Raw genomic sequence first — 27,997 nt, 5'->3', positions numbered from 1 at the left:
CATTGACTGTTCAATGGTCCTGGGAGTCAACTCTGCTTGTTCTGTTTAAAGCACATATCATTTTCTATTACAGTCATACAGCACGGAAACAGACCCTTTGGTCCAACCAGTCTACGTTGACCATAATCCCAAACTAAACTAGTCCCACCTGCCTGTGCTTGGCCCATATCCCCCAAACATTTCTTATTCTTGTACTATAAAAGGAGTAAAAATGAATCAAAATAAAAATCTTATATTACTGAAATGTAATAATTGTAAGAAACCTTGAAGTAAATCTAGAAATAAGCCTGAAAGTCAGGAGCAGTTACAAGATCCATATTAGTCTCAGTCCACCATTTTAGAATTTGATGAAGTGAGATTTCTTTATTCCATTGCAACACATAGTAAATAAATTCCATAAATCAAACAGATTTACAGAATTAATTTTTCTGTCTATATTTCTACTGTGACATTGACAGTACAGTTCCATCGACATTCAGAACAATGATCGGCTGAATCGTAGCAGTGAATGAATTAGGTGGAAATGAAAGTTAGAAAGTTGATGCTGCGAGGTATCAGTCTTCGATTTTACACTGTTCCACCAGTTTGGGTGTTTATGTTTATTCTCTTGCTGAGTCCTGACTCCTAATCCTGTACTTTTTCCACGGATGTGGTGTCTCTGCTGCAGGCATAAAGTTTAACCAGCGATAGTAATATCCACGAAAACCATCAATCTTTTCCAGATAGGTATTTTTTGACTTGTACTGGGAACAAAAGGGAAAATAAATCAGTTGGTGAACTCTGCAAGTACTTTATAAAAGCTTGCAAAATTGCACTAAACAGATACTAATAACCTTCTGCGCATATTCTTGTAATATGTAAAAGTCAAATTGGTTAAATCCTTTCTCACAGGTGCAGTCAGATGCAATGGGTAATTTAGTACTTTGCAAGCAAAATTAATACTGCATTGCTTTGGCCAATTACTGTCCCTCACACTTAATTATAACCTTACTATAGCTGAAAGAAGCACAGTAATGATCAACTATAGAAATTATAGGGTATAGGAAAGGTCAGTTCACATCCTCACATGATCAGTCTGCTACAATCTTGAAAATATTCCCAAACATTATTCTGTTTTGATTTAACTGTTCAGTGTATTGCCACATACTGTACGATGAATTTTCATCTGATTTGGGTAAGATTTTTATTGAAGTCCTATCTGCATTTTGCCGTGAGATGTTAAAAACTAGTGTATTAGAGAAAGGAGTTCAATCAATTCTTTTTGACATTCCTCTGAATCAGTGGCATCATTAATCTCATTGGAAAGTATACCAACGTCGATAAGTAACATACACGAAGGCACTGCAAAAGCAGTCGCCACTGCAACTTTTCACACTGGGAGGATTTTGTCTGTCTCTTATACCTTTCCGTTCTGTCTCCACTTGCTGCCTGAGGCATTACACAAATTAAAACACAGCATTAGGACTAGTGAGAATAGCAAATCCCCAGTGGAAATAATGTGCCAATATGGGTCTATTATGTCACTCTGCCTTGCTCTGACAGTTTAAAATTCATTGTGTTGGCTCTGGCACACAGATTTGCATACACCCAGTTGCTAACACAGAGCGTTGAGGGAATGAAAAAAGGCTTAGGCTGTTAAAATCGCATCCCTCAAGGGGTGACTGGACAATGCTTCACGTCAAGATGGATGTGTGTCAGCTGATACCCACCTTGTCTCCCTTGGCTTAGCAGCACTGCTGCTCCAAATAAAAACCTCTCTCTTTCACAAAAGTATAAGGATTGATGTACCTTGTCAAATTTTGGAGGATACTTGGCTGCAAATTCCAGTTGCCTAAGGACAACCTTGTTAGGTCGTACTTGACTTCTTGCCATATCTTGTATGATGTTTGTGAGATATACGTAGTCCAGCTGCTTTGCTGCATTGTTGATCAAGGTGCTGTATACATTGACATTGGGGGTTAATCCAGACATCTGAAACAATGGGAACATTTCAGTAATCCCACAGCCATATAAATACTTAACAAAAACCTAGGCAAAATACAAATTTGGAAAGAAAATCATTCAGGATGAAGAGGTTAATCAATTTTAGGTGGTTTAGGCACACTAAGCAGGGAACTTCTCCTGATATCATTCCACTTCTTTGTGGGAAAGATAGCAAACAGGTAGAAACCTCTCCGTAATCTTCAGCCATGACTGCAGTCAGTTCAGCTGCAAGACCTCTGCACAGGTATATCCTACTACACACTAGTCATTTAGCAGGAAACTATTCTGCCAGTCTCTCTGCTAACCAAAATTATAAGGTGACATAGAAAGAAATTTAGGGGAAACTGCATAAATGTGTAAATCCAACTCAAATGGTCAGTTAATTATGAAACAAAATATAAGTGGACAGAGTAGGAGGGTTTGATGTAATTAGGATAAGCAGGCATCGACAGCATCAAAAACACTCTAGAAAACAATCTCACACTGAAGTTTAGGAGAAGAAAATACTGTATATTTCTGTGCATCTCTTTTAGCTCCCACAGTCCCATCTGCTTTTCCAATCTTTATTTCATTCTCTGGTTATGATTTAGATCTAATTTATACTTCCTGGTTTCCAGGGATGACCTAGTGGTATTATTGCCAGGCTATTAATCTAGAAACTCACTTAATGTTCTGGGGATCCGGGTTTGAATCCGATGGCAGAATTTGAATTCACAGCAATGTGCTGACTCTCAACTACCCTCTGAAATGGCCTCAGGAGCCAAGCAGTTGTATCAATCACTTCAAAGGCTCAAGAAAGAAATGACACTGCCACCTGCAGACCCGGCAAAGTCCTTCTTGCTAACATCTGGGGGCTTGTGCCAAAATTGGGAGAGCTGTCTCACACATTGGTCAAGCAATAGCCTGATATAGTCACACTCACAGATCCATACCATACAGACAGACAATGTCCCAGACTCCCATCACCATCCACATACTGTCTCACCGGCAAGAGGTGGAAACACATTTGGAAGGGAGTGGCCTTGGGAGTCCTCAGCATTGACTCCAGACCACACAAAGACTCATGACTCCAGGTTAAACAGGGGCAAGGAAACCTTCTGCTGATTATCAAGTACCATCCTCCCTCAGTTGATGAATCAGTGCTTCTCTGTGTTGAGCAACATTTGGAGGAAGTATTGAAGTCGGTAAGGGCACAAAATGTACTCTGGGTGGGCGATTTTAAAGTTCACCAACAAAAGTGGCTCAGTAGCAGTACTACAGATTGAACTGGTCAGGTCTTAAAGGACATAGCACTAGACTGGACCTGTGGCAGGTGGTGAGGGAACCAAGGGGGAAAAACATACTCAACCTCACCCTTACCAATCAGCTAGCTGCAGATGCATTTGTCCATTACAGGATGGGTAGCAGCGACCAGTGCACAGTCTCTGTGGAGACAAAGTCCTTCCATCACATTAGGAATACCGTGTTGTGTGGCACTATCACCGTGCTAAATGGGACAGACTTCGAACAGATGCAGCAACTCAAGGCATCTGTGAGCCATTGTGGGCCATCAACAGCAGCAGAATTATACTCCAGCACGACTTGTAACCTCATGGCCTGGCACATCCTCTGACTCAACCACTATCATCAAGCCAGGAGATCAACCCTGGTTCAATGGAGAGTGCAGGAGGGAACGCCTGGAGAGAACCAGGTGTACCTGAAGATGAGGTGTCAACCCAGTGAAGTCAGCAAACAGTACTATGTGCATGGTAAAAACAATGACTGCAGATGCTGAAAACCAAATACTGGATTAGTGGTGCTGGAAGAGCACAGCAGTTCAGGCAGCATTCAACGAGCAGCAAAATCGACGTTTCGGGCAAAAGCCCTTCTTTTGCCCGAAACGTCGATTTCGCTGCTCGTTGGATGCTGCCTGAACTGCTGTGCTCTTCCAGCACCACTAATCCAGTACTACTTGTATGCCAATCAGCATAAGCAGCAAATGGTAGATACAGCTGAGTGACCCCACAATCAATGAATCAGATCGAAGTTTTGCAGTCCTGCTACATCTAGTCATGAATGGTGGTGGATGATTAAATAATTCACTGGAGGAGGAGGATCCACAAACAGTTCCACCCTCAAAGATGGAAGAGCCCAACACGCCTGTGCAAAAGATAAGGCTGAAGCATTCTCAGCAATCTTCAGCCAGAAGTGCACAGTGGGTGATCCGTCTCAGCCTCCTCCTGCGGCCCCAACCTCACAGATATAGAAACTCAGCTGAAACTGCCACACAAACACAGTGGCTACAAATGCCAGTCAGAAGCTGGGAATACTGTGGTGAATAACTCCCCTTCAGACTCCCCAAAGACTGTCCACCATCAACAAGGAATAAGTCAGGAGGGTAATGGAATATTCCTCACTTGTCTGGATTGGTGCAGCTCCAACAAGAACCTTGACACCTTCCAAGACAAAGCAGCCCGTTTGATTGGCACTGCATCCACTCCCTCCACCACTGACCCTCAGGAGCAACGGGGCGTACCATCTACAAGGTGCACATCAGAAATTCACCAAAGGTCCTTAGACATCACCTTCCAAACCCATGATTACTTCTGTCTAGAAAGACGAGGGCAGCAGATACATGGGAACACCGTCACCTGCAAGTTTCCTCTAAGCCACTTACCATTCTGGCTGAGGATGGTAGAAGCAGAGAAAATGAAAGATTTCAGAAGAAAAGTGAAAAGGCATTTGCAGGGCCACAGGAATCAGGCAGTGAAGCACAGCTGCCCGGGTTGCTCTACAGAGAGCTAGCACGAACTCAATGGGTTGAATGAGCTCCTTTCATGCTACTATGACTCCACAATTCTGGCTTCTACCATTTCCACTTTTTTACTGGAAGTTTACCAACCAGACTTGAATAATTTCCCCGTAGGCAGCACCATTGCTGCTCTGAAATCAGCCACTGAGAGGTGCTCAGGATCAGCTTGGAGGATTCAGTCTCCCATTTTTTAGATGATTCTTCAGGAAAGCTCCTTGTTTTCCTCACCTCCCCCTCCCCCTCCAAGATTCATCCCTCAACCTGGCTCAGCCAACTGGAAATCTAGTTTTTTGATATGTTTCTGACTACATCATCACACACAAATGAGCCATGTAAGGGATGGCCCAGTGGCTCAGCAGTTAGCACAGTTGCCTCACACCGCCAGGGACCCGGGTTCGATTCCGGGCGACTGTCTGTGTGGAGTTTGCACATGCTCCCCATGTCTGCGTGGGTTTCCTCTGGGTGCTCCAGTTTCCTCTCGCGATTCAAAAAGTGCAGGCCAGCTGAACTAGCCATGCTAAATTGCCGATTGTGTTAGGTGCATTAGTCAGGGGTAAATATAGGGTAGGGGAAATGAGTCTGGGTGGGTTACTCTTTGGAGGATTGGTGTGGACTTGTTGGGCCAAATGGCCTGTTTCCACACTGTAGAGAATCTAATCTCATCTACAAATCTAACCTGAAACATGGTGCGGAAATCACTGAGGTTCTTTATGATTACTGGGAGTGCTCTTGGACATTTTCTCCCACAGAAATTGCTTTACAGTGCAAATGAAGGGTTGGAAATTACCTTCATGTCATTGAGAAGCTTCAGTCCATCACTCTCTTTTCTGCAGGCTATAGCCAGGTTACAGAAGGTGTGCAGGGTTGGCGATAAACCTTGTTTGACGAGTTCTGGCAGTAGTGCCTAAAAGGGAATAAATAAATAACATGATCAGTGGACTATGTTCAGAGAAGAACTTGCTCAACTTGTAGAAGTCTCACCACTGAGTCAAACATCTCAAACCAGAGAGCTGAGCATAAAGAACAATGCTGACTCTCCCCTGCAGTAATGAGGAATGCTGCCCTCTCAGAGGTGCCGTCTTTTGATGAGGTGTTCTGATCATTTATTTTCTCATAAAAGATCCCATTATGGATGAAAGTGTAGAAGAGTTATCTCAGCTGATATGTGTCCCTTTGTCAACAGATATCGAAGATAACACTGTTCATGGCAACTGGCTGCCTGGTTCCCGACATGAACATGGTGCCTTTCAACAACTCAGCTGCATTTGGCTCTATTGCATGCCACAATTGTGAAAAATGGTACAAAAACACCAATCTTTCTTTCATTGCTCTGTTACAGACTTACTGGAAACTGAGAGATGCTGACGTCATTGGGTTAAATCAAGTTGTACTCAGGGATCTGGCTTTGTATCCAGGCTGGCCTGACCCTGCTTCCTCTAACAGTCTTGGCCAGACCTTCCCCTCACTGAGGACGAACGATCAGTCCTCAGCAAAGACCTTACCTTTATCCCCCTCCGTCCACACATCAATGAATTTAATACGCATTGTGACTTCTGATTCCTGATGAAGGGCTTTTGCCTGAAACGTCGATTTTCCTGCTCTTCGGATGCTGCCTGACCTGCTGTGCTTTTCCAGCACCACTCTGATCTAAACTCTGGTTTTCAGCATCTGCAATCCTCACTTTTGCCATATCCCTCCAAATCCTTCCTATTCATATACCCATCCAGATGTCTTTTAAATGCTGCAATTGTATCAGCCTCCACCACTTCCTCTGGCAGCTCATTCCATATACACACCACCCTCTGCATGGGTGCCCCTTAGGTCCCTTTTATATCTTTCCCCTCTCACCCCAAACCTATGCCATGTAGTTCTGGACTCCCCCACCCCAGGGAAAAGACTTTGTCTATTTACCCTATCCACGCTCCTCATGATTTTATAAACCTCTATAAGGTCACCCCTCAGCCTTTGACGCTCCAGGGAAAACAGTCCCAGCCTGTTCAGCTGCTCCCTACAGCTCAAGTCCTCTAACCCTGGCAACATCCTTGTACATCTTTTTTGAACCCTTTCAAGTTTCACAACATCTTTCAACTGCCTAACCAATGTCCTGTACAGCCACAACATGATCTCCCAACTCCTGTACTCAGTACTCTGACCAATAAAGGAAAGCATACCAAAAGCCTTCTTCACTATCCTATCTACCTGTGACTCCACTTTCAAGGAGCTATGAACCTGCAATCCAAGGTCTCTTTGTTCAACAACATTCCCCAGAACCTTACCATTAAGTGTATAAGCCCTGCTAAGATTTGCTTTCCCAAAATACAGCATCTCACATTTATCTAAATTAAACTCTGTCTGCCACGTCTCAGCCCGTTAGCCCATCTGATAAAGATCCTGTTGTAATCTGAGGTAACCTTCTTCGCTGTCCACTACACCTCCAATTTTGGTGTCATCTGCAAACTTACTAACTGTACCTCTTACGTTTACGTCCAAATCATTTATATAAATGACAAAAAGCAGAGGGCCCAGCACCGATCCTTGTGGCACTCCACTGTCACAGGCCTCCAGTCTGAAAAACAACCCTCCACCACCACCCTCTGTCTGAGCCAGTTCTGTATCCAAATGGCTAGTTCTCACTGTATTCCATGAGATATAACCTTGCTAACCAGTCTCACATGGGGAACCCTGTCGAACACCTTACTGAAGTCCACATAGATCATGTCTACCGCTCTGCCCTCATCAATCCTCTTTGTTAATTCTTCAAAAAAACTCGAAATCAAGTTTGTGAGACATGATTTCCCACGCACAAAGTCATGTTGACTATTCCTAATCAGTCCTTGCCTTTCCAAATACATGTACGTCCTGTCCCTCAGGATTCCCTCCAACAACTTGCCCACCACCGATGTCAAGCTCACTGGTCTATAGTTCCCTGGGTTGTCCTTACCGCCCTTCTTAAACAGTGGCACCACGTTTGCCAAACTCCAATCTGCCGGCACCTCACCTGTTACTATCGATGATACAAATATCACAGTAAGAGGCCCCGCAATCACTTCCCTAGCTTCCCACAGAGTTTATGGGATGCATGGATAGGGTAAACAGACAAGGTATTTTCTTTGGGTTAGGGGAGTCCAGAACTAGGGGCATAGGCTTAGGGTGAGAGGGGAAAGATATAAAAGGGATCTAGGGGGCAACTTCTTCACTCAAAGGGTGGTGCATGTATGGAATGAGCTGCTGGGTGAAGTGGTGGAGGCTGGTACAGTTTCAACATTTAAAAGGCATCTGGACGGGTATATGAATAAGAAGGGTTTAGAGGAATATGGGCCAAGTGTGGGGAAATGGGACTAGATTCGGTTTGGATATCTGGTCTGCATGGACGAGTTGGGCCGAAGGGTCTGTTTCCGTGCTATGCATCTCTATGACTCTATGGACTGGTTGGACTGGAGGGTCTGTCTCTATGCTGTATGACTCAATGACACAAAATTCAGTACTTCATCCAGACTCATGTATTATTGAAGGTGAGGGGTGGTGAAGGCTCTGGGTGGGATCATAATATGTACCCTCACATTATAAAGTGTTTTCCAAACAATACAAATAGGAAGGTCCCACTGCAAAGAGCAATGACCCCATGGATCAGCAAGTCATCGAATGTTGGTGCCAGGGTCTGATGTTTAGCTTCTGTGAATCAGATTAGCCCTACCCTATCAATCTTTAAAGGAATGAACTGACTACAGAATTGTGGACAATCTCCAGTTTCCACACACTGCCTTCACTTTTCTACTTCTTGGAGTGAATAAAAAATCAGGAGGCTGTACAACATACTGTAGCAAAAGGTCTCTAAAAATAAATAGCTTATACAATAATTTCCACCAAGATGATTCCAATGAACCTAAAGAACAGCCTTCTGAGCAGGGCTAATCTATTTTCTCACTGACATGCAGATTCCTTGTAGCGTTCTATCCCAAAGAAAGAAGCATATGGTGATACGCGTCATTTACTGAAACACGCTTTTCCAATTCATTCATTCAGGAGAGAAACTCAGAGTCACTGAAACTTCCCTCCAGGTTTCAGAGTCATATAGTCACAGAAATAGACTCCTTGGTCCAACTTGTCTGCGCCGAACAGTCATCCCGAGTCCCATTGCCAGCATTTGGACATCCCATTTCCAAACCCTTCCTATTCATGTACCCATCCAGATGTCTTTTAAATTTTGCAATTGTACGCAGCCCCCACCCCTTCCTCTGGCAGCTCATTCCATACATACGTCACCCTCTGCTTGAAAACATTACCCTCAGATCCCTTTTAAAACTTTATCCTCTCCCCTGGAGGGCATAGGAAAACGACCTTGACTATTTATCCTATCCATGCCCCTCATGATATTATAAACCTCTATAAGGTCACCCCTCAGCCTCAGATTTTCCAGCAAACAAAGCCCCAGCTTGTTCAGCCTCTTCCTATAGCTCAAACCCTCCAGTACCGGTAACATCCTCATAAGTCTTTTCTGCACTCTCTCAAGTTGAGCAACATCCTTCCTGTAGAAGGGCGAGCAGAACTGTACGCAGTATTCTAAAAGTGGCCTCACCACTTGTTGCTTTACATCTGACACTGCATATTATAAATTTGATTAAATATCACTTGTCCTTTTTAACACAGAGAACATAAAATAGAGACAGTCTGATTAAGTGGATCAGTCTGTTTTTAAGTGAAGCTCGTTCTGGACACAGTCACTTACCTTAGCTCCCTCCAGGTCACCCAGCTTGCTCTTTTTTCGAATTAATGTGTTATAAAATGAAACGTCTGGCTTCACGCCATACTCTTCCATGAAAGCTACCAAGGAGGACTCGGATTGGCTGTTTGGTTCCACCACTTCAGCCAAAAGTGTGAAGGTTTTAATGTCTGGAGGCGCACTGTCCTCCTTCATCTTATTTAGAAAGCCATTCAGACACCCAATCAGTGCTAGCCTGTCAGGTGGCGTAGCTACTGTTCCTAAGGAAATAAGATTCTTCTTGTTGACTTGAACATCGAGTAGATTAGGTAGATGTGCAGTTTCAGGAAGCTTGCTGGAGTCTGAATCAACTGCAAATATTTGGGATCTGGGAACTAGTTCCAAAATGGGCACTCCTTGTGACACCAGCTCTTTCTCTTGCCCATTGTTGGACAGTAGGTTCTGTGCTTCCATTAGTTTTGGTAAAGTTTCACCACTCTGCTCAGCCTCTGGTTCAGAGACTCTGCAGGTGCTTGGTTGATCAGAAGCCTGTCCAAGTAACTGCTCTTCCAAGAGACCAACCACCATTGTTGTTGTATTTTTGCTGCTTCTCGCCTCCTTTTGGCCTTTGCCCCTCCGGTGCTGCTTCAGCTGCCATACTTCACCGTCATCAGCCAATAGCAACCGTGAGGCCACGGCAGGGTCGCCGAGACCACAGTCCCTCGTGGCTCGCAGCAGCAGGTTGTAGCTCTTGACATCGGGCTTCACACCCAGTTTCAACATCTCTCGCCAAATCTGCAAGGAAGAGAGAGAATAAGAAAATCAATTCAGCATTCAAACAGATTCCCACAACATGTGATATCCACAGTATCTACAATTATCGACCTAACTCGTAACAAAGAGCACTAAAATCTTTGGATTCTTTTAAAGTGAGAGAGGAAAGATATAAAAAGGGACCTAAAGTGCAATTTTTTCACAAAGAGGTGGTGTGTGTGTATGAAATGAGTTGCCAAAGGAAGTGTTGGAGGATGGTACAATGACAACATTTAAAAGGCATCTGGTTGGATATATGAATAGGGAGGGTTTAGAGGGATACGGGCCAAATGCTGGCAAATGGGACTGGATTAATTTAGGATATCTGGTCGGCTTGAGCGAGTTGGATCAAAGGGTCTGTTTCCGTGTCGTACAATTCTATGACTCTAAACAAGTAACCAATCCTAGGGGGGAGATAATGGGTGAGTGTTGTTTTGGTGGATTTACAATCCATAGAGTTAGGTCATGTTCACGGGACCAGGGTTCAGATTCCACCACGGCTGAAAGTGAAATCTGAATTCAGTAAAAGTCTAATAATGGCAATGAAACTACTGTTGATTGCGATTTTAAAAAATCGTATGACTCACATCCTTTCAGAATGGGAATTGCTGTCCTTATCCAGCCTGGCCTACGTGTGACTCCAGACCCACAGCAATGTGGTTGACTCTTAACTCCCCTCTGAGCAATTAGGTTTGGGCAATAAATGCTGGCTTAGCCAGTGATACCTACATCCAATGAACGAATAAAAAAAAAATTTGCTGAGTCACATGATTGACCCACTAAGCAAAGTTTCATCCTCAGTGCTTCAAAAGGTCTGACTGGTCAAGGTTTGTGAGAGAGATTTGTAGTTCAGGGGCCGGTTACCGTTGTTGTGGTTCTGTTCGCCGAGCTGGGAATTTGGTTTGCAGACTTTTGTCCTCTTTCTGGATAACATCCTCAGTGCCGTGGAGCCTCCTGTGAAACACTGCTGCACTGTGTCAGTTAGAATTTATTTGGTTTTGTTTCCGGTTGTTTGCTGCAGTGGCTGGTATATTGGGTCGAGGTCAATGTGTTTATTGAAGGACCCAATATACAGACCACTGCAGTGAACAACCAGGAGCAGTGGGAATGAAACCAAATAAATTCCAACCAACAGAGTACAGCAGCACTTCACAGGAGGCTCCATAGCACTGAGGATATCACCTAGACAGGGGAAAAAATGTCTGCAAACCAACTTCCCAGCTCAGGCAAACATACCCACAACTACCGCAGTTATGACTGGTTTTGGTTTCATCTGTGACAGTGTGGTAACGCTCCAAGATTGGAAATCCACCACAATCCACTGCAAGTTCAACACATCTTCCAGCTTGACATTTCAGTATCTTGCTGTAGGATCAGGGAACTATTAGGACCATAAGACATAGGAGTGGAAGTAAGGCCATTCGGCCCATCGAGTCCACTCCGCCAATCAATCATGGCTGATGGGCATTTCAACTCCACTTACCCGCATTCTCCCCGTAGCCCTTAATTCCTTGTGACATCAAGAATTTATCAATCTCTGCCTTGAAGACATTTAGCGTCCCGGCCTCCACTGCACTCTGCAGCAATGAATTCCACAGGCCCACCACTCTCTGGCTGAAGAAATGTCTCCGCATTTGTGTTCTGAATTTACCCCCTCTAATTCTAAGGCTGTGTCCACGGGTCCTAGTCTCCTCGCCCAACGGAAACAATTTCCTAGCGTCCACCCTAGTGTGTTTCACAGCAACAACAACAGTGCACTTTCTACCTGATAGTGTTGGCTGCAGATGATCCCTTGGCATTATCTCAAGAGCTGAGGTTCTCCCAGTATTCTGATTAGCAGGAAACCCTCCACTAAGGGATGCCTCGCTGATTGTAAATTGTATTCACAAATAATTTTTTTCCTGACAAAGCTGATGGAAGCAGGGTCCTTTAATTTTTTTAAGGCAGAGGTAGATAAATTCTTGTAAGCAGGATTGAATTTGAGGTTACAATCAGATTGGGCATGAAAGGCAAATTAAGCTCATCGGTCAAATGGCCTACCCTACAGTCAAAGGGCAGCATGGTGGCTCAGTGGTTAGCACTGCTGCCTCACAGCACCAGGGTCCCAGGTTCGATTCCAGCCTTGGGCATCTGTCTGTGTGGAGTTTGCATGATCCCCCCGTGTGCGTGGGTTTCCTCCGGGTGCTCTGGTTTCCTCTCACCATCCAAAGATGAGCAGGTCAGGTGAATTGGCCATGCTAAATTGCCCATAGCGTTAGGTGCATTAGTCAGAGGGAGATGGATTTGGGTGGGTTATGCTTCAGAGGGTCAGTGTGGACTGGTTGGGCCGAAGGGCCTGTTTCCACACTGTAGGGAATCGAATCTAATCTATTCCCAATTCATATGTTCAGTTATATTTAGAATATTAACCTATCCTCAAGAGTACTTAATTGATTGTAGAGCTCTTTGGAGGTCTCAGATGTGAAGTGACTGTGTCATTTCAAATTATTTCTTTAGATGATTCCTCCTTCTTGCTCGGTTTTATCTAGCTCTGTCATCCTCTCTGCCTTCTGATAATCCTCATCTTTTTCAGTAAGTACGTATTCTAGGAAGCTTTCTCATGCTTTGGCCCCTTCCACTCTCTCACCTTTTGGGGAGTTTACAGTCCCCTGCCATCATCTGGTTTCTTCGATAGACCACTGTCAACTGTCACTGTGATACCTCAGTGGTGCCCAGTTTACTGGTTGACCTATCCTTCACTGAGAATTTCTCATTGTCTGCTCCTTTGTTACTCTTGTATCAGTTAATTTGACAATATAAAACTGAAAGCCAATAGGCAGTAAAACAGTAATTCGCACTGCAGTGTCTCCTGATGCCCACTCAAATCTGTACCGTGACATTTAGTATGGTCTCTGTTACTTCACAGAAGTTAGCTTTAGAAAACAAAAAATGAGATATTAAGAAAAAAGTAAGTTTTAAAAAAAAAAGCAAAAAAAAAGCACCTCAATACAAGAAGATGAGCAGGGGTTTCTGATAGCCCACTGCTACATGCTGACTCACTCGCTCAGCATAATGCTGAGCAATAGGAAGGCAATATCAATATGTCATCAGTCACCTGGGAGAGATTACAATTCTACTCTCCACAGAGACAGATGACTGTCAGTACATTCTACCTTCCTCCAGACCATGCTCGGACTCCTCTCGGAGTTCAGTGAGAGAAGGGAACAGGAAATGAGGAGGACAGGAAATAGGAGTGGAAGTTGTTTCTGGTGGCCTCTAGGTTGTCTGGCAAACGTGAAGAATGTGGGGTGGGAGAGAATAGTGAGGAAATGAAACCTTAATTACCTGTAGCAAATACCTAAAACCATTTTCTGTGTCCTTGATGCAGCCAATCATTAAAATGCTGAATGTTTCCACGTTCATCTTGTGACCACTAAGAACTATTTCCTGCAAAATAAAGGCCAGAGGCAACTTTGGTAAGAAAGGCAGCAACTCTGTGAAATCTGTCACTAATCCAGTTTTGCAAGGCATTCATTCTGATTATAAATACTTGGTCCCGATATCACTCGATTGAAGTTTCATGATGCTCTTTCTATGATTCCTTCTGCTGTCTTCATATTCATTGGGACTCCCTCTCCTGGTGGAAAGACCTTGGCAATTCACCCTATCCATGCTCATGATTTTATAAACCTCTATAAGGTGACACCTCTCTCTCTCTCAAATGAGAGAGCAGCCCTATGGTCTAGTAAAGCTATGGCGTCTTTACCTTTATTCTTATTTATGGCCATTCAGCCTCTCGTACCTGCTCCACCATCCCAAAACACCATCATTGATCTGATTGGGCCTTAACTCCACTTTCCTGTCTGTCCCCCATAACTCATGACTTACTGTAATATCAGTCTAACAGAGCCTTAAATGTACTAGATGTTTTAAACCCCCTCCATTTCTAACTGAGGAAGAGAATGCCAAAGATTAAAGACCCTCTGAGAGCTGAAATTCCTCCTCTCTGTCTTTAATGGCAGGCCCCTTATATTGTGTCCCTCAATTCTAAACTCCCCCATGAGAAACATTTACCCTGTCAACCCCCTCAACATTTCACATCAAAAACCAGAAATCTGTGGATTCTGGACAGATCTGAATTAGAAACTGAAGAAGCTGGAAAAACCAAACTCAGCAGATTTGGCAGCATCTCTATAGAGAATATGAGTGCAATATAGAGGCGATGGCCTCGTGGTGTTGTGAGACGGTGAATCCAGAGATCCAGATAATGTTCTGGGGACTCGGGTTTGAATCCCACCATGGCAAGTGGTGAAATCTGAATTCAAGAAAAAAAAATCTGGAATTAAGAGTCTAATGATGACCATGAAACCATTGTCAATTGTTGGGAAAACCCGTCTGGTTCACTTACGTCCTTTAGAAGGAAACTGCCATGCTTACCATTCTGCCCTACATGTGACTCCAGACCCACAGCAATGTGGCTAATTCTTAAACTGCCCTCTGGGTAATTAGGGATGGGCAGTAAATATGTGACCCTCATCCCGGGAATACATTTGAAAATAAAAATCCGTATAAGTCACTAAAATCCTAAATTAATTCTTCAACTGTCTGTAATATTTTGAGAGTGTGATAATCTCTCGTTCCTATCGGAAAGATGTTGTGAAACTTGAAAGGGTTCAGAAAAGATTTACAAGGATGTTGCCAGGGTTGGAGAACTTGAGCTATAGGAAGAGGCTGAAGAGGCTGGGGCTGTTTTCCTTGGAGCGTTGGAGGCTGAGGGGTGACCTTATAGAGGTTTACAAAATTATGAGGGGCATGGGTAGGATAAATAGGCAAAGTATTTTCCCTGGGGTCAGGGAGTCCAGAACTAGAGGGCATAGGTTAGGGTGAGAGGGGAAAGATATAAAACAGACCTAAGGGGCAACTTTTTCATTCAGAGAGTGGTGCGTGTGTGGAATGGGCTGCCAGAGGAAGTGGTGGACGCTGGTACAATTGCAACATTTAAGAGGCATTTGGATGGGTATATGAATAGGAAGGGTTTGGAGGGATATGGGCCGGGTGCTGGCAGGTGGGACTAGATTGGGTTAGGATATCTGGTCGGCATGGTCGGGTTAGACCGAAGGGTCTGTTTTCATGCTGTACATATCTATGACTCTAGTCTGCCATTTACCCAAGTGTATAAATGATCACTGGAACCTTGTTCCCCACCTCCTCTTCAACCCAGAGACTCAGCTCAGTGGTTGCTCCGACTGACCTCTCTGGTCCAGGCTGGTGAGCAGACAATGTGCAGGATTTCAGTGTATAGAGATCAGGAGAATCCAGCAGATCCCGAACCCCCTCAAGTGCCAGCTCCCCATGCAAGTACTCACCCGAAGCACATCAAAACAGGCCGTCAGGTCCGAGCAGACAGCGAACGCTTTCAACATGGCATGGTAGGCGATCAGATTAAGACTGATGTTCTTGCTGCTTAACTCTTCCCGGAGCTTTGTGGCAAACTGCAGACCTGTTTCCTTCCAAGGTGTTTCTGCACAAGCATTGAACAGAGCAGTGTAGGTTGCTCCCGAAGGGGTCACAGCTCCCTTCTTCATCTGCAAAACAAAAGTCACGATTCATTCCTTTATTGACGACGAATGGCACTGAAAGAAATCACACTGAAAGAAAATGTCCAAGGCCCTTCACAGGAGCAGAACTAAACAGAAACTCTCAGCAAACCAATGAGGTGGCGTTCAGACAAGTAATGAAAAACTTGGTCAAAGAGGTAGGCTTTATGGCACATTTTTAAAGCAGGGGAGAACAGAAAGTAAGGCTTTAGGAGGGTATCACAGACACATAGGGTGCACAGGCAGAAGATACTAGCAGAAACGGTGAGATGAACAGAATACAGACCCCCACCCCCAGCACCCCCACAGAGTAGTTTGGTTGGGTAACACAGGGTCTCTGGCCCATATTTCCATACAATCCCATTTACCTCAAGTAATGAAGGATTCTCCACCAATTCGACAGCAGTTCAAGAATAGGATGTAAGTTTGCTCGCTGAGCTGGAAGGTTTGTTTTCAGACGTTGCGTCACCAGACTTGGTAACATCATCAGTGAGCCTCTGGTAAAGCACTGGTAGTAAGGCCCGCTTTTTATTTATGTGTTTAGGTTTCCTTGGGATGATGACATCATTTCCTGTGGTGACGTCATTTGCAACCCCAGGAAACCTAAACACAGAAATAAAAAGTGGGCCATACCACCTGTGTGTCACTGAAGGCTCACTGATGATGTTACTTAGTATGGTGACGAAATGTCTGAAAACAAACCTTCCAGTTCAGCGAGCAAACTTAAATCCAGAACCTCAACCTGAGCTACAAATCTTCTCAAAACTCACTAGATCAAGAATAGTTCTTGCCAAACCACTGCATACGGAAAAATTCCATAAAAGGTTTTTTTTATGTATTCATGGGTTGAGGGCTTCACTGACCAGGCCAGCATTTCCACAGAGGTCAGCTAAGAGTCAACCACATTGCTGAGGGTCTGGAGTCACATATAGGCCAGACTAGGTAAGTTTCCTTCCCTAAAGGACATTAGTGAACCAGATGGATTATTCCAACAATCGACAATGGATACGTGGCCAGATTTTTAAAACTGAATTCAAATTCTGCCATGACAGGATTTGAACCCAAATGGCCAGGATATTACCAAGGTCTTTGGATTGATAGTCCAGTGATGATACCACTAGGCTATTGCTTCACTGGTAAATAAGTGTGACAAGAATGGAGTGACCTGGGCATCAGGATGCTCAGACACACACAGGCCACCGTCTGAACTGGAATCAAATTCCCTTCCTGCACAGAAACGGATTTCACAAATCCTTGATTGGAAAAACAGCACCATCTCCAGCACTCACGTCATTGTAGAGTTGGAATGCTTTCTTCAAGTAGCCCACTCGTCCGCAGCCCCCTATCAGCACTGTGTAATTGTATTCCTCTGGGAACAGCCGCTCCTCCTTCACCATTTGAGTCTCAAACATGTGCAGTGCCTCAGCCAACTGGAGAGGAGAAAGCCACCAGTGTGAGAAAGACACAGGGAGTAAGCATTGGAACAATCATCAATGTACTAACCATGAAAAGGACTGAAGCATTCAATACAAAACTTCAGCAACAGTAACAATAAAAGACCATTCGCCAAGATGATTCTGATAACGTATAAATTATTAGACTCATCCCCACACTCTGATTACTATGTACAATTCTGATCACGAAACTGGGGTAGTTCTGTGCTTGAAAGGGTGTAATATATTCCAGTAAGGATGACACCATATCTTGGGAATGATGTTAATGAGAAAGAATGACAGAAATTGGGACATACTGTTGGGTAAAATATACACTGAGCTGAACAAACAGCAGTGTTCCATCAGAAAAGTGATTGGCAGAATTGACCCAGACTAACTGCTCACACTTGTAAAACAGAATGAAAAGGAAATTAAAACAGAACATTTCGGACAAAAGAATAATGAGCTTCCGGATCAACGCATTTGGGCAACCCAGTAAAGCACACAGTGCAATTAATAAATCACTGGATAAGAACGAATAAAGGGATGTGGTTGGGATGGTGACTATGGTTAAAGTGCATCAGTGCATTCCTTTTACAAACGTTATACACTCGTCATAAAACCTACAACCGCAAAGTAGTTTTCATTTCTACATTTCTGGTCTTCTTGACCCCCCCCACCCCCCCCCCCCCCCCAAACTTTGGAGAAACTAAATTTTCTATCTAGGCTGAACTAGACACTATACAGTGGCTGACGATCCTGTTAGGGATTCAGTGTTGAATGTTTGTTTTACCTAGTGCTGCATACTGTAAGATCCCATGTTTTGAAAGGATTAATTTCCATTGAAGGGCCACCAGTATTCCGTGGCAGTGGAGTTTGCAATAACTTGTTCACCAGCCTCCAACTAGTCAGAATCCATTCCTTCAATAACACTCCTGGCACATATTCAACTAGAATTCTTTTATAAAAATCAAAGGTTTCTCTTATTTATGGAACTGTCCTTAAATAAAAAAATGACCAAAGCTTCCTTGTGACCACGACATATGGAATTATTTCCTTGGTCAACATCTCACATCAGAATATCAATGTTAAAAATCACACAACGCCAGGTTATAGTCCAACAGGTTTAATTGGAAGCACACTAGCTTTCGGAGCATCGCTCCTTCATCAGGTGAAGGAGCGTCGCTCCGAAAGCTAATGAGCTTCCAATTAAACCTGTTGGACTATAACCTGGTGTTGTGTGATTTTTAACTTTGTACACCCCAGTCCAACACTGGCATCTCCAAATCAGAATATCAATGGTCTTTACTGGGATTGATTCAGAAATCTTCTTATTCTTATGGAATGGCCGTGCTGTAGGGAAGGCAAAACTGAGGTGCCTTTTCCAAGAGCGGAGTGGACAGGTTAAATAAAAATAACAAACCCAAAGCACTGCTGGTGAAAGTGTGAGAAAGAGTTTGTCCCATTCACTATTAAACACGCTCTGTTCTGTGTAAATCAGAGCCTGCAGTTGACTGGAATAAATTGTTCCCTCATGTTTTATATTCACTTTTGGTCCCACACTTTGGCAAGGACCATAGAATTCCTAAAATGTGGAAGCAGGGTATTTGGTCCTCCAGTAACATTGACCCTCCCCCCCACCCCCACCAAACAACATCCCACCTACCCTGCATATCCATGGACACAATGGGCAATTTAGCATGGCCAATACACCTAATCTGCCCATCTTTGGACTGTGGGAGGAAACTGGAGCACCCGGAGGAAACCCGCACAGACACGGGGAGAATGTGCAAACTCCACACAGACAGTTGCCCGAGGCTGGAATCGAACTCAGGTCCCTGGCAGCAGTGCTAACCACTGAGCCACTGTGTCACCCCAAGATGGGAGGGTCCTTCTCCTTGGGAGCATGCAGAGATGGTGTACAGCAATGGTTCCAAGAATTATGAATTTTAGTTTCAAGATTAATTTAGAGGTGAGGTTGTTCTTTTTGGGAAAAAAAAAGCTCAGGGAGTGTTTTGGGAGGCATGACGAGATTATGCTAAATAGGTACGTAGACAATAAATGCTATTTCCTATTAGCTGATCATGCAAAGACTATGGGAAAATATAAATGGAGTTTTGGACAAGAGGTTTTGGAGTTGGGGAGGGGGAAGGGCGTGAGAAAGTTGTTTTTTTCTTACACAGCAAGTGTATGGGCGGCACCGTGCCACCCTTCTGTGCTGTATATCTTTAGATTTTGTAAGACTGGCAACACCGGTTAACCAAATTCCTGACCTTATCTTCCTTGATGAGTTTCTTGCACTGCAAAAAGTACCAGTATGTCGTGTTCCTTCGGCCTGGCTTCCGTCTCACTTCGGGACGGTCAATCTCTTCCTCACTCTGATCCTTGGTGTCACCATATCTGGAATCCTGGAGCTCCAAAGAGCTTTTGCGGAAAAATCTCCTGGAGGAGTAGATCCTGCCCATTGCTCCAAATCCTTCAATTTCATCCTCAGACGAGGAAAAGGATGAGTCCTGGCCAGGTGAGGCTGGAGACTGCCTGACGTCTGTGTCACCGCCCTGGTCATTGCTGACCATCCTGGGTAAACCCGTCCATCCACCATTCCAAAACGGCAAATCCCTGGGATGAGTCACATTTCGACGAGGCATGGCTCTCATGGGGTTACTTCTCCTGAAAGCGCTCAGGTGTCTGAATGGGGCCAGGTACGGATACAGGGAAGAGCCAAGTCTCATGGATAGGTACATCTGGAAATGCTGAAGGGGTAAAAACCAAGGCCAAGCCATGTTTTGCAAAGTCCTTCCAGCTTCCTTCAAGGGTCTGCAGACTGGAGTGCTAAGCTTAAAAATAAAAATAGAGATGAACTTTTATACAACTGAATTCGCCGTGTGAAGGTTGCTTGTAAAAATAGGTGCTGAGGTGCAGGGTGAAAAATCAGGGATAATATAATCAAACATAGCGAGTTTTGAGAAGATTTATAGCTCAGGTTGAGGTTCTGGATGTAGGTTTGCTCGCTGAGCTGGAAGGTTTGTTTTCAGACATTTTGTCACCATACTAGGTAACATCATCAGTGAGCATTCAGTCAACCACTGATGTTATGACCAGCTTTCTATTTCTGCGTTTAGGTTTCTTTGGGTTGATGATGTCATTTCCTGTGGTGATGTTATTTCCTGTTCTTTTTCTCAGAGGGTGGTAAATGGCGTCCAAGATGATGTGTCTGTTGATAAAGTTCCGGTTGGAATGCCATGTTCCTAGGAATTCTTGTGCATGTCTCTGTTTGCCTTGTCCTAGGATGGATGTGTTGTCCTTCCTCATCTGTACACCAGTGATAGTGGGTCATGTCTCTTTGTGGCTCGTTGATGTTTATGTATCCTGGTGGCTAGTTTTCTGCCTGTTTGTCCGATGTAGGGTTTGTTATGGTTCTTGCAAGGTATTTTGTAAATGACATCCGTTTTGCTTGTTGTCTGTGTGGGGTCTTTTAAGTACATTAGCTGCTGTTTTGATGTGTTGATGTAGGGGAGAGTGGCTAGGGTTTCTGGAAGCACTTTGTCTGCTTGTTTGGGTACCACCAAACAAGCAGACAAAATGCATCCAGAAACCCGAGCCACTCTCCCCTTCAATGACATCTCAGAAATGACTACCAGACTACTCAGACCTCTTGGCATCATGGTAGCCCACAAACCCACCAACACACTAAAACAGCAGCTAATGAACTTGAAAGACCCCACACTAACAACAAGCAAAATGGGGGCAGGGAAATTATGATGCGTTGAGGCATGACTTAGGATGTGTGGATTGGAAAAGTAGATTCCAAGGCAAGAGCGTAATTGATATGTGGAACTTGTTCAAGGAGCAACTATTGAGTGTCCTTGATAAGTACGTACCTATCAGGCAGGGAGGAAAGGGTCGTGTGAAGGAGCCGTGGTTTAATAAGGAGTTGGAATCCCTTGTTAAATGGAAGAGGGCGGCCTTTGTAAAGATGAGGCGTGAAGGTTCAATAGGGGCGATTGAGAGTTATAAGGTAGCCCGGAAGGACCTGAAGAGAGAGCTAAGAGCAGCAAGGAGGGGACATGAAAGGTCCTTAGTTGGTAGGATTAGGGAAAACCCTAAGGCTTTCTATAGGTATGTTAGGAATAAAAGAATGACTAGGGAAGGAATAGGTCCAATCAAGGATAGTAATGGGAAGTTGCGTGTGGAGGCTGAAGAGATTGGGGAGGCGCTGAATGAATACTTTTCGTCAGTATTCACTCAGGAACAGGACATTGTTGTCGATATGAATACTGAGGCACGAATAAGTAGAATGGATGGCTTTGAGATATGTAGAGAAGAGGTGTTGGAAATTCTGGCAAGGGTGAAAATAGATAAGTCCCCTGGGCCTGATTGCATTTATCCTAGGATTCTCTGGGAAGCAAGGGAGGAGATTGCAGAGCCATTGGCCTTGATTTTTGTGTCCTCTTTGTCTACAGGAGTAGTGCCAGAGGACTGGAGGCTAGCAAACGTGGTTCCCTTGTTCAAGAAGGGGAGTAGGGATAATCCTAGTAACTATAGGCCAGTGAGTCTCACTTCTGTTGTGGGCAAAGTCTTAGAGAGAATTATAAGGGATAGGATTTATGCACATCTGGATAAGAATGATGTGATCAAGGATAGTCAGCATGGTTTTGTGAAGGGCAGGTCGTGCCTCACAAACCTTATTGAATTCTTTGAGAAGGTGACGAAGGAGGTAGATGAGGGTAAAGCGGTAGATGTAGTATATATGGATTTTAGTAAGGCGTTTGATAAGGTCCCCCATGGTAGGCTACTGCAGAAAATACAGAGATATGGCATTGAGGGTGAGTTGGAGGTTTGGATTAGGAATTGGCTCTCTGGAAGAAGACAGAGGGTAGTAGTTGATGGCAAAGATTCATCTTGGAGTGCCGTCACTAGTGGTGTTCCGCAAGGATCTGTTTTGGGACCATTGCTGTTTGTCATTTTTATAAATGACCTGGAGGAAGGGTTAGAAGGTTGGGTGAGCAAGTTTGCGGATGATACGAAAGTCGGAGGAGTTGTAGACAGTGAGGAAGGATATGGCAGGTTACAGCGGGATATAGAGAAGCTGCAGAGCTGGGCAGAAAGGTGGCAAATGGAGTTCAATGTAGCTAAGTGTGAAGTGATTCACTTTGGTAAGAGTAATAAAAAGATGGATTACTGGGCTAATGGTAGACTACTTGGTAGTGTGGAAGAGCAGAGGGATCTTGGTGTCCATGTACACAGATCTCTGAAAGTTGCCACCCAGGTAAATAGTGCAGTGAAGAAGGCATATGGCGTACTGGCTTTTATTGGTAGAGGAATTGAGTTCCGGAGTCCTGAGGTCATGCTGCAGTTGTATAAGACTCTGGTGCGGCCGCTTCTGGAATATTGTGTGCAGTTTTGGTCGCCATACTATAGGAAGGATGTGGAGGCACTGGAACGGGTGCAGAGGAGGTTTACCAGGATGTTGCCTGGTATGGTAGGAAGATCCTATGAGGAAAGGCTGAGGCACTTGGGGTTGTTTTCATTGGAGAAAAGAAGGTTTAGGGGTGATTTGATAGAGGTGTACAAGATGATTAGGGGGTTAGATAGGGTTGACAGTGAGAACCTTTTTCCACGTATGGAGTCAGCTATTACAAGGGGGCATAGCTTTAAATTAAGGGGGGGTAGATATAGGACTGATGTTAGGGGTAGGTTCTTCACTCAGCGAGTCGTAAGATCATGGAATGCCCTGCCAGTAGCGGTAGTGGACTCTCCCTCTTTATGGGTATTTAAGCGGGCATTGGATAGGTATATGGAGGATAGTGGGTTAGTGTAGGTTAGGTGGGCTTTGATCGGCGCAACATCGAGGGCCGAAGGGCCTGTACTGCGCTGTATTGTTCTATGTTCTATGTTCTATGTTCTATAAAATGGATGTTATTTACAAAATACCTTGCAAGAACTGTAACAAACACTACTTTGGACAAACAGGCAGACAACTAACCACCAGGATACATAAACGTCAACTAGCCACAAAGAGACATGACCCACTATCACTAGTATCCTTACATACAGATGAGGAAGGACAACATATCCATCCTAGGACAAGCCAAACAGAGACACGCATGAGAATTCCTAGAAACATGGCATTCCAGACGGAACTCTTATCAACAGACACATCGTCTTGGACCCCATCTGAGAAAAAGAACAGGAAATGACATCAACCACCCAAGGAAACCTAAACACATAAATAGAAAGCAGGTCATAACACCAGTGCTTCACCAGAGGCTCACTGATGATGTTACCTAGAATGTTGACGACACATCTGAAAATGAACCTTCCAGCTCAGCAAGCAAACTTACATCCATAATAAAACATTTTGATAACGCAGATCATGGTGGTATAGATCAACCAATACACAAGTTAAAAATGAAAATGCTGGAAATACTCAGGCAGCATCTGTTGAGTGCAAAGCACGAAGTTAATATTTCACTTCGTATATATAAATTTGTATACATCTTTATAGCTATATATTAGAAATGGAGATGATCTCTGCCAGGAGACACCTCTCTATACCTTCAGCATGATGAGGATTATGGAGATGTAAGTGCCTTCTGGCCTTTTTGCTGGATAGGTTTCAAATGGAAAAATTTTGCTCCAGGATTGATAAACTTTCTTACACTACGTTCCGGAACCACAGCATCCCTCCCTTTGCCAGATTCTCCATGCTTCCTTCCTCCCCTGCTGTTATCTCCTGCACCTCACCCATGTCTTCATTTGCTTGTTTACTGGTTCCATCAGTTGCTTAAATGCCATTCATGCATTGTTTAACAAATTTGAATGTTAGTTAGCATATCGTTACAAGATGCCACCTTTGTTATAACATATGGGTGACAGAATGGCAATTACTGCTGCCACACAGCACCAGGGAACCAGGTTCAATTCCAGACTTGGCTGACTGTGTGAAGTTTGGGTGTTCTCCCCGTGGATTTCCTCCAGGTGCTCTGGTTTCTTCCCACTGTCCAAAGATGTGCAGAGGAGGTGGACTGGCTGTGCTAAATTGCTCATAGCAACCAGGGATATGCAGGTTAGGTGGCTTAACCAGGGGTTAATACCCCTCGCAGGGTGACTGGGATGGGGTGGGTCTGGGTGGGATGCTCTTCCGAGGGTTGGTGCAGACTCAGTTAGTGCTGAATGTCCTCTTTCTACACTGTCGGCATTCTATGTTCCCATCTAGATAAAGTCTCATTTACCAAACATGTGACCTCTGGTTTCTCCTTCCATGTGCTGCTGGACCTACTGAGTACTTCCAGCATTTTCTGTTTTTATTTCAGGTCTCCAGAGGCTGCAGCATTTATTCCTTTCCACATCTTGTGTGTTATTAGCTCCTCCTTAAATACTATTCAGTTCAAGCACTTCTTCGGGTAAAGAATTTCTTCTGAATTCGCTATGCAGTTCCGAAGGACTGTACTTACTGATGGCCTCCAGTTACACTCTTCACCACAAGAGCAAACCTTTTGTGTTCACTCTGACCAAAACCTCTCAGAATTTTCAACAAGTCACCCTTAATCTTTTATTATCATAAGAGATCTATCCTCTTAACCCTTTTCTGATGTATACATCCAGACATTTCTGGTATAATTCCTGTAAATCTTCTCTGCACTGTCTCCGGTGGCCTTTGCTTTAGGATTGTTCTTGCTATGTTATGACAAAGATTGCAATCATTTGATGCTTTAGGATAAGAACAAGCAGCAGATTACTCAACATAATGTATAATGGGGTAGGCCATTTAGTGGTTAGGAAGGCAATTTGCAGATGATACCAATATTGATGGTATAGTGAAGAAGGTTATCTAAAATTACAAAGAGATTTTCATCAAGATCAAATGGGAATGGCAAATGGAGTTTAATTTGGATAAGTGTGACGTATTGCATTTTGGTATTACAAGCATGGGCAGGACTTATACAATTAATGATAGGCCCTGTGTAGTGTTGTAGAACAGAGAGATCCAGGTACATAATTCCTTAAATTTGCATCACATATAGACAGGGGATTCAGAAGGTGTTTAGCAGACTTGCCTTCATTGCTCAGAACTTTAAATATAGGAGTTTGATGTCATGTTGAAGTTGTGTAGGACATTGGTGAGGCCTCTTCTGGAGTACTGTGAGCAGTTCTAGTTGTCTGTTACTATTAAACTGGAGAGGGTTCAGAAAAGATTTACCAGGATGCTGCCAGGAATTGAGAGTTTAAGATAATAAAAAAAAGACTGGAAAGACCGGGGCTTTTTTCACTGGAGCATAGGAGGTTGAGTGGTGAGTACATTGAGGTTTATAAAATCATCAGGGGCACAGGTAAAGTAAATAGCATGGATCTTTTCCCCAGTGTGGCAGAGTTCAAAATTAGGGGATATAGTTTTTAAGGTGGGAGGAAAAAGATTTAAAAAGGACACGAGGGGCCTTCTTCCTTGCAGAGGGTGAATAGTGTGTGTGGAATGAACTGCCAAATTAAGTGGTGGATGCAGGTACAGTTCCAACATTTAAAAGACATTTAGATAAGTTCATGAATAGGAAAGGTTTAAAGGGATATGGGTCAAGTGCAAATGGCACTAATTTAGTTTGTGAGCATGGACTGGTTGGACCGGAGGGTCTGTTTCTGTGCTGTATGACTCCATGGTGTTTTAATGTCAGTGGACCGAATAACCTAAAGCTTCCAAAGAATGTTCAGGGCATCTGGGTTGTATCCCACCATAGCAGATGATGAAATTCAAAACTCAATAAAAGTGATATCCTGAGGATGTTGGAGATATGAATTAAAAACAAAGTGCTGCAGAAACGCAGCAGGTCTGGCTGGTAATGTGGTGAGAATAAGAGTAACTGAAGGGGGCTGGCCAGTGGTTTTTTAAATTTGTTAACAAAGGGGAGGCAGTGAGTGAAACAGATAGTGAGAATACAAAAAAACAAAAGACAGTGTTAATGGTTAAAAAAAACTAGATCTTTCCTTTACTGCCTTCACTCCTGTATTTTGCCTCTACTTCTCACTTTTACCATTACTAAAACTCTCTTTGTCTTTTGCTCTGGGCATTCTCACCATCTGTTCCATCCTGTCCTCCTCTTTTTTTGTCTGCAGCATAAGCCCATCATTTTTTGGTCCCCTTCAGTTCCGAACAAGATTCTTCGCACAACATTAACTCTATACCTAAGTCTCAGCTCCCTCCTCTGTAACTGCATCCTTGACTTCCTGACCCTTAGGCTGCAATCAGCAAGAATAGGTAATAACAGTTCCTCCGGTATAATCCTCAATATCAGCCCCGTAAGACTGCATACTCAGCTCCCTACTATTCTCCTCATATGATCATGACTATGTGGCAAAATTGTAAATGGTGTTAGGGTGCAAGTTTTCTGACGACACCACAGTTGTAGGTTGGATCTCGAACAATCACGACGCAGAATACAGCAAAGAAATTAAGTGCTTAGCCACAAGGTGTAAAGACAACAATCTCTCCATCAATGGCAGCAAAGCAAAGGTGCTGGGCCTTCACTTCAGTAAGTGGAGTGGAGGGCACACCCCTGTCTACATCAATGGTGCTGACTGAGGTGGAGATGGTTGAGAACATCAGGTTCCTAGGAATGATGATCACCAATCTGTCCTAGTCCACCCACATCAATGTGATGGTCAACAAAACACAATGTTTCTAATTCCTCAGGGGGCTAAGGAAATTTGGCATATCCATAAGGACTCTTACCAATTTTTATAGATGCACTATCGAAAACATCCAACCTGGATGTATCACAGCATGGTATGGCAACTGCTCTTCCCAAGACCACAAGAAACTACAGAGAGTTGACTTCCCACTGCCTCAGGAAAGCAACCAACATAATGAAAGACCCCTCCCACCCTGGTTATACTCTCTTCCACCCTCTTCCAGCAGGCAGAAGACATAAAAATTTGAATATGCAGGCAAATAAATTCAAGAGCACCTTCTTCCCCGCTGTTATCAGACTTTTGAATAGACCTCTTTAATGTTAACACTGATCTCTCTCTGCAGCTATAACATTGTATTCTGCACTCTGTTCTGCTACCCTGGTGCACTTGTATGGTACGATCTGCTTATATAGCACACAAACAACATTTTTCACTGTATCTTGGCACATGTGACAACAATAAATCAATAAATTTCCCAGATGCTGAGTTTCTCCAGCACTTTCTACACTGACGTGAAAAGTCAGTGTCTGCAGAGAACTAGTGGCTAAATATAATAACACAGGATGACATACCCACCAAAAATTATCCTAACAGCAGACAATCTACACATCCTTGAGGATATTTAATAAACATTTCTCCTTGAAACCAGCTCCTTCCATTTGTCTCCATGTGCTTCCGGTTTGGAGGAGTGCCGCCCACAAATGTCGCCATTGGCCAAGGTACAGAGGTCGAGGTTGCGATTGGACTACTCTTTCCGGAATGCTCAGTGTGATTGGTAGAGATCGGGTCAATCAACGGGAGCCCCGCCCCCAGCCTAGTGCAATCGGGTGTCGAGCAATTGATCTCTCCCATTGATTTCAATGTCGAGTTTGACTTTAGGAACACTATTTAGAAAACACAACAGCACACAGCATGGAATGTGTACAAAGGCAAGATTGGATATTAGGAGGACAGCTTTCCCAAATACTATTCCCTGGAATTTTTATCCCCATTCTCTTCAAATCCCAATTTTTGACTA

At 43.9% G+C, this 27,997-nt stretch overlaps 1 protein-coding gene across 2 annotated transcripts; it reads right to left on the bottom strand.

Annotated features, from left to right (window-relative positions):
• Positions 1-304: 304 nt before the first annotated feature.
• On the bottom strand, positions 305-27,670 carry ptcd1 (pentatricopeptide repeat domain 1). 2 transcript variants are annotated; one of them, XM_072559360.1, is made up of 9 exons: positions 27,552-27,670; positions 19,569-20,132; positions 17,152-17,292; positions 15,632-15,850; positions 13,611-13,712; positions 9,501-10,268; positions 5,562-5,678; positions 1,789-1,971; positions 305-743 (listed from the first exon to the last, which is right to left on the bottom strand). In XM_072559360.1, the coding sequence occupies exons 2-9, from the start codon at positions 20,076-20,078 to the stop codon at positions 600-602; spliced, it is 2,184 nt and encodes a 727-aa protein (XP_072415461.1). In that variant the 5' UTR covers positions 20,079-20,132; positions 27,552-27,670; the 3' UTR covers positions 305-599. The 2 variants fall into 2 exon arrangements, with proteins under 2 accessions (XP_072415461.1, XP_072415460.1); XM_072559359.1 differs by having other exon boundaries at positions 27,556-27,670.
• Between the last annotated feature and the right edge of the window lie 327 nt (positions 27,671-27,997).

The sequence above is a fragment of the Chiloscyllium punctatum genome, chromosome 40 (genome assembly GCF_047496795.1).
Source record: "Chiloscyllium punctatum isolate Juve2018m chromosome 40, sChiPun1.3, whole genome shotgun sequence".
Lineage (NCBI taxonomy): Eukaryota > Metazoa > Chordata > Chondrichthyes > Orectolobiformes > Hemiscylliidae > Chiloscyllium > Chiloscyllium punctatum.
This window is presented reverse-complemented; position numbering and strand designations above follow the sequence as displayed.

Bases quoted from the DNA above. Each gene is read 5' to 3' on its own strand.
- ptcd1 (XM_072559360.1), bottom strand. From the start codon at position 20,078: ATGGCTTGGCCTTGGTTTTTACCCCTTCAGCATTTCCAGATGTACCTA. The intron at 15,851-17,151 runs GTGAGTGCTGGA...TTTGTTTTGCAG, and splicing joins CATTCCAACTCTACAATGAC to ATGAAGAAGGGAGCTGTGAC. The intron at 5,679-9,500 runs GTAAGTGACTGT...ATTCCCTTTTAG, and splicing joins GTGACCTGGAGGGAGCTAAG to GCACTACTGCCAGAACTCGT.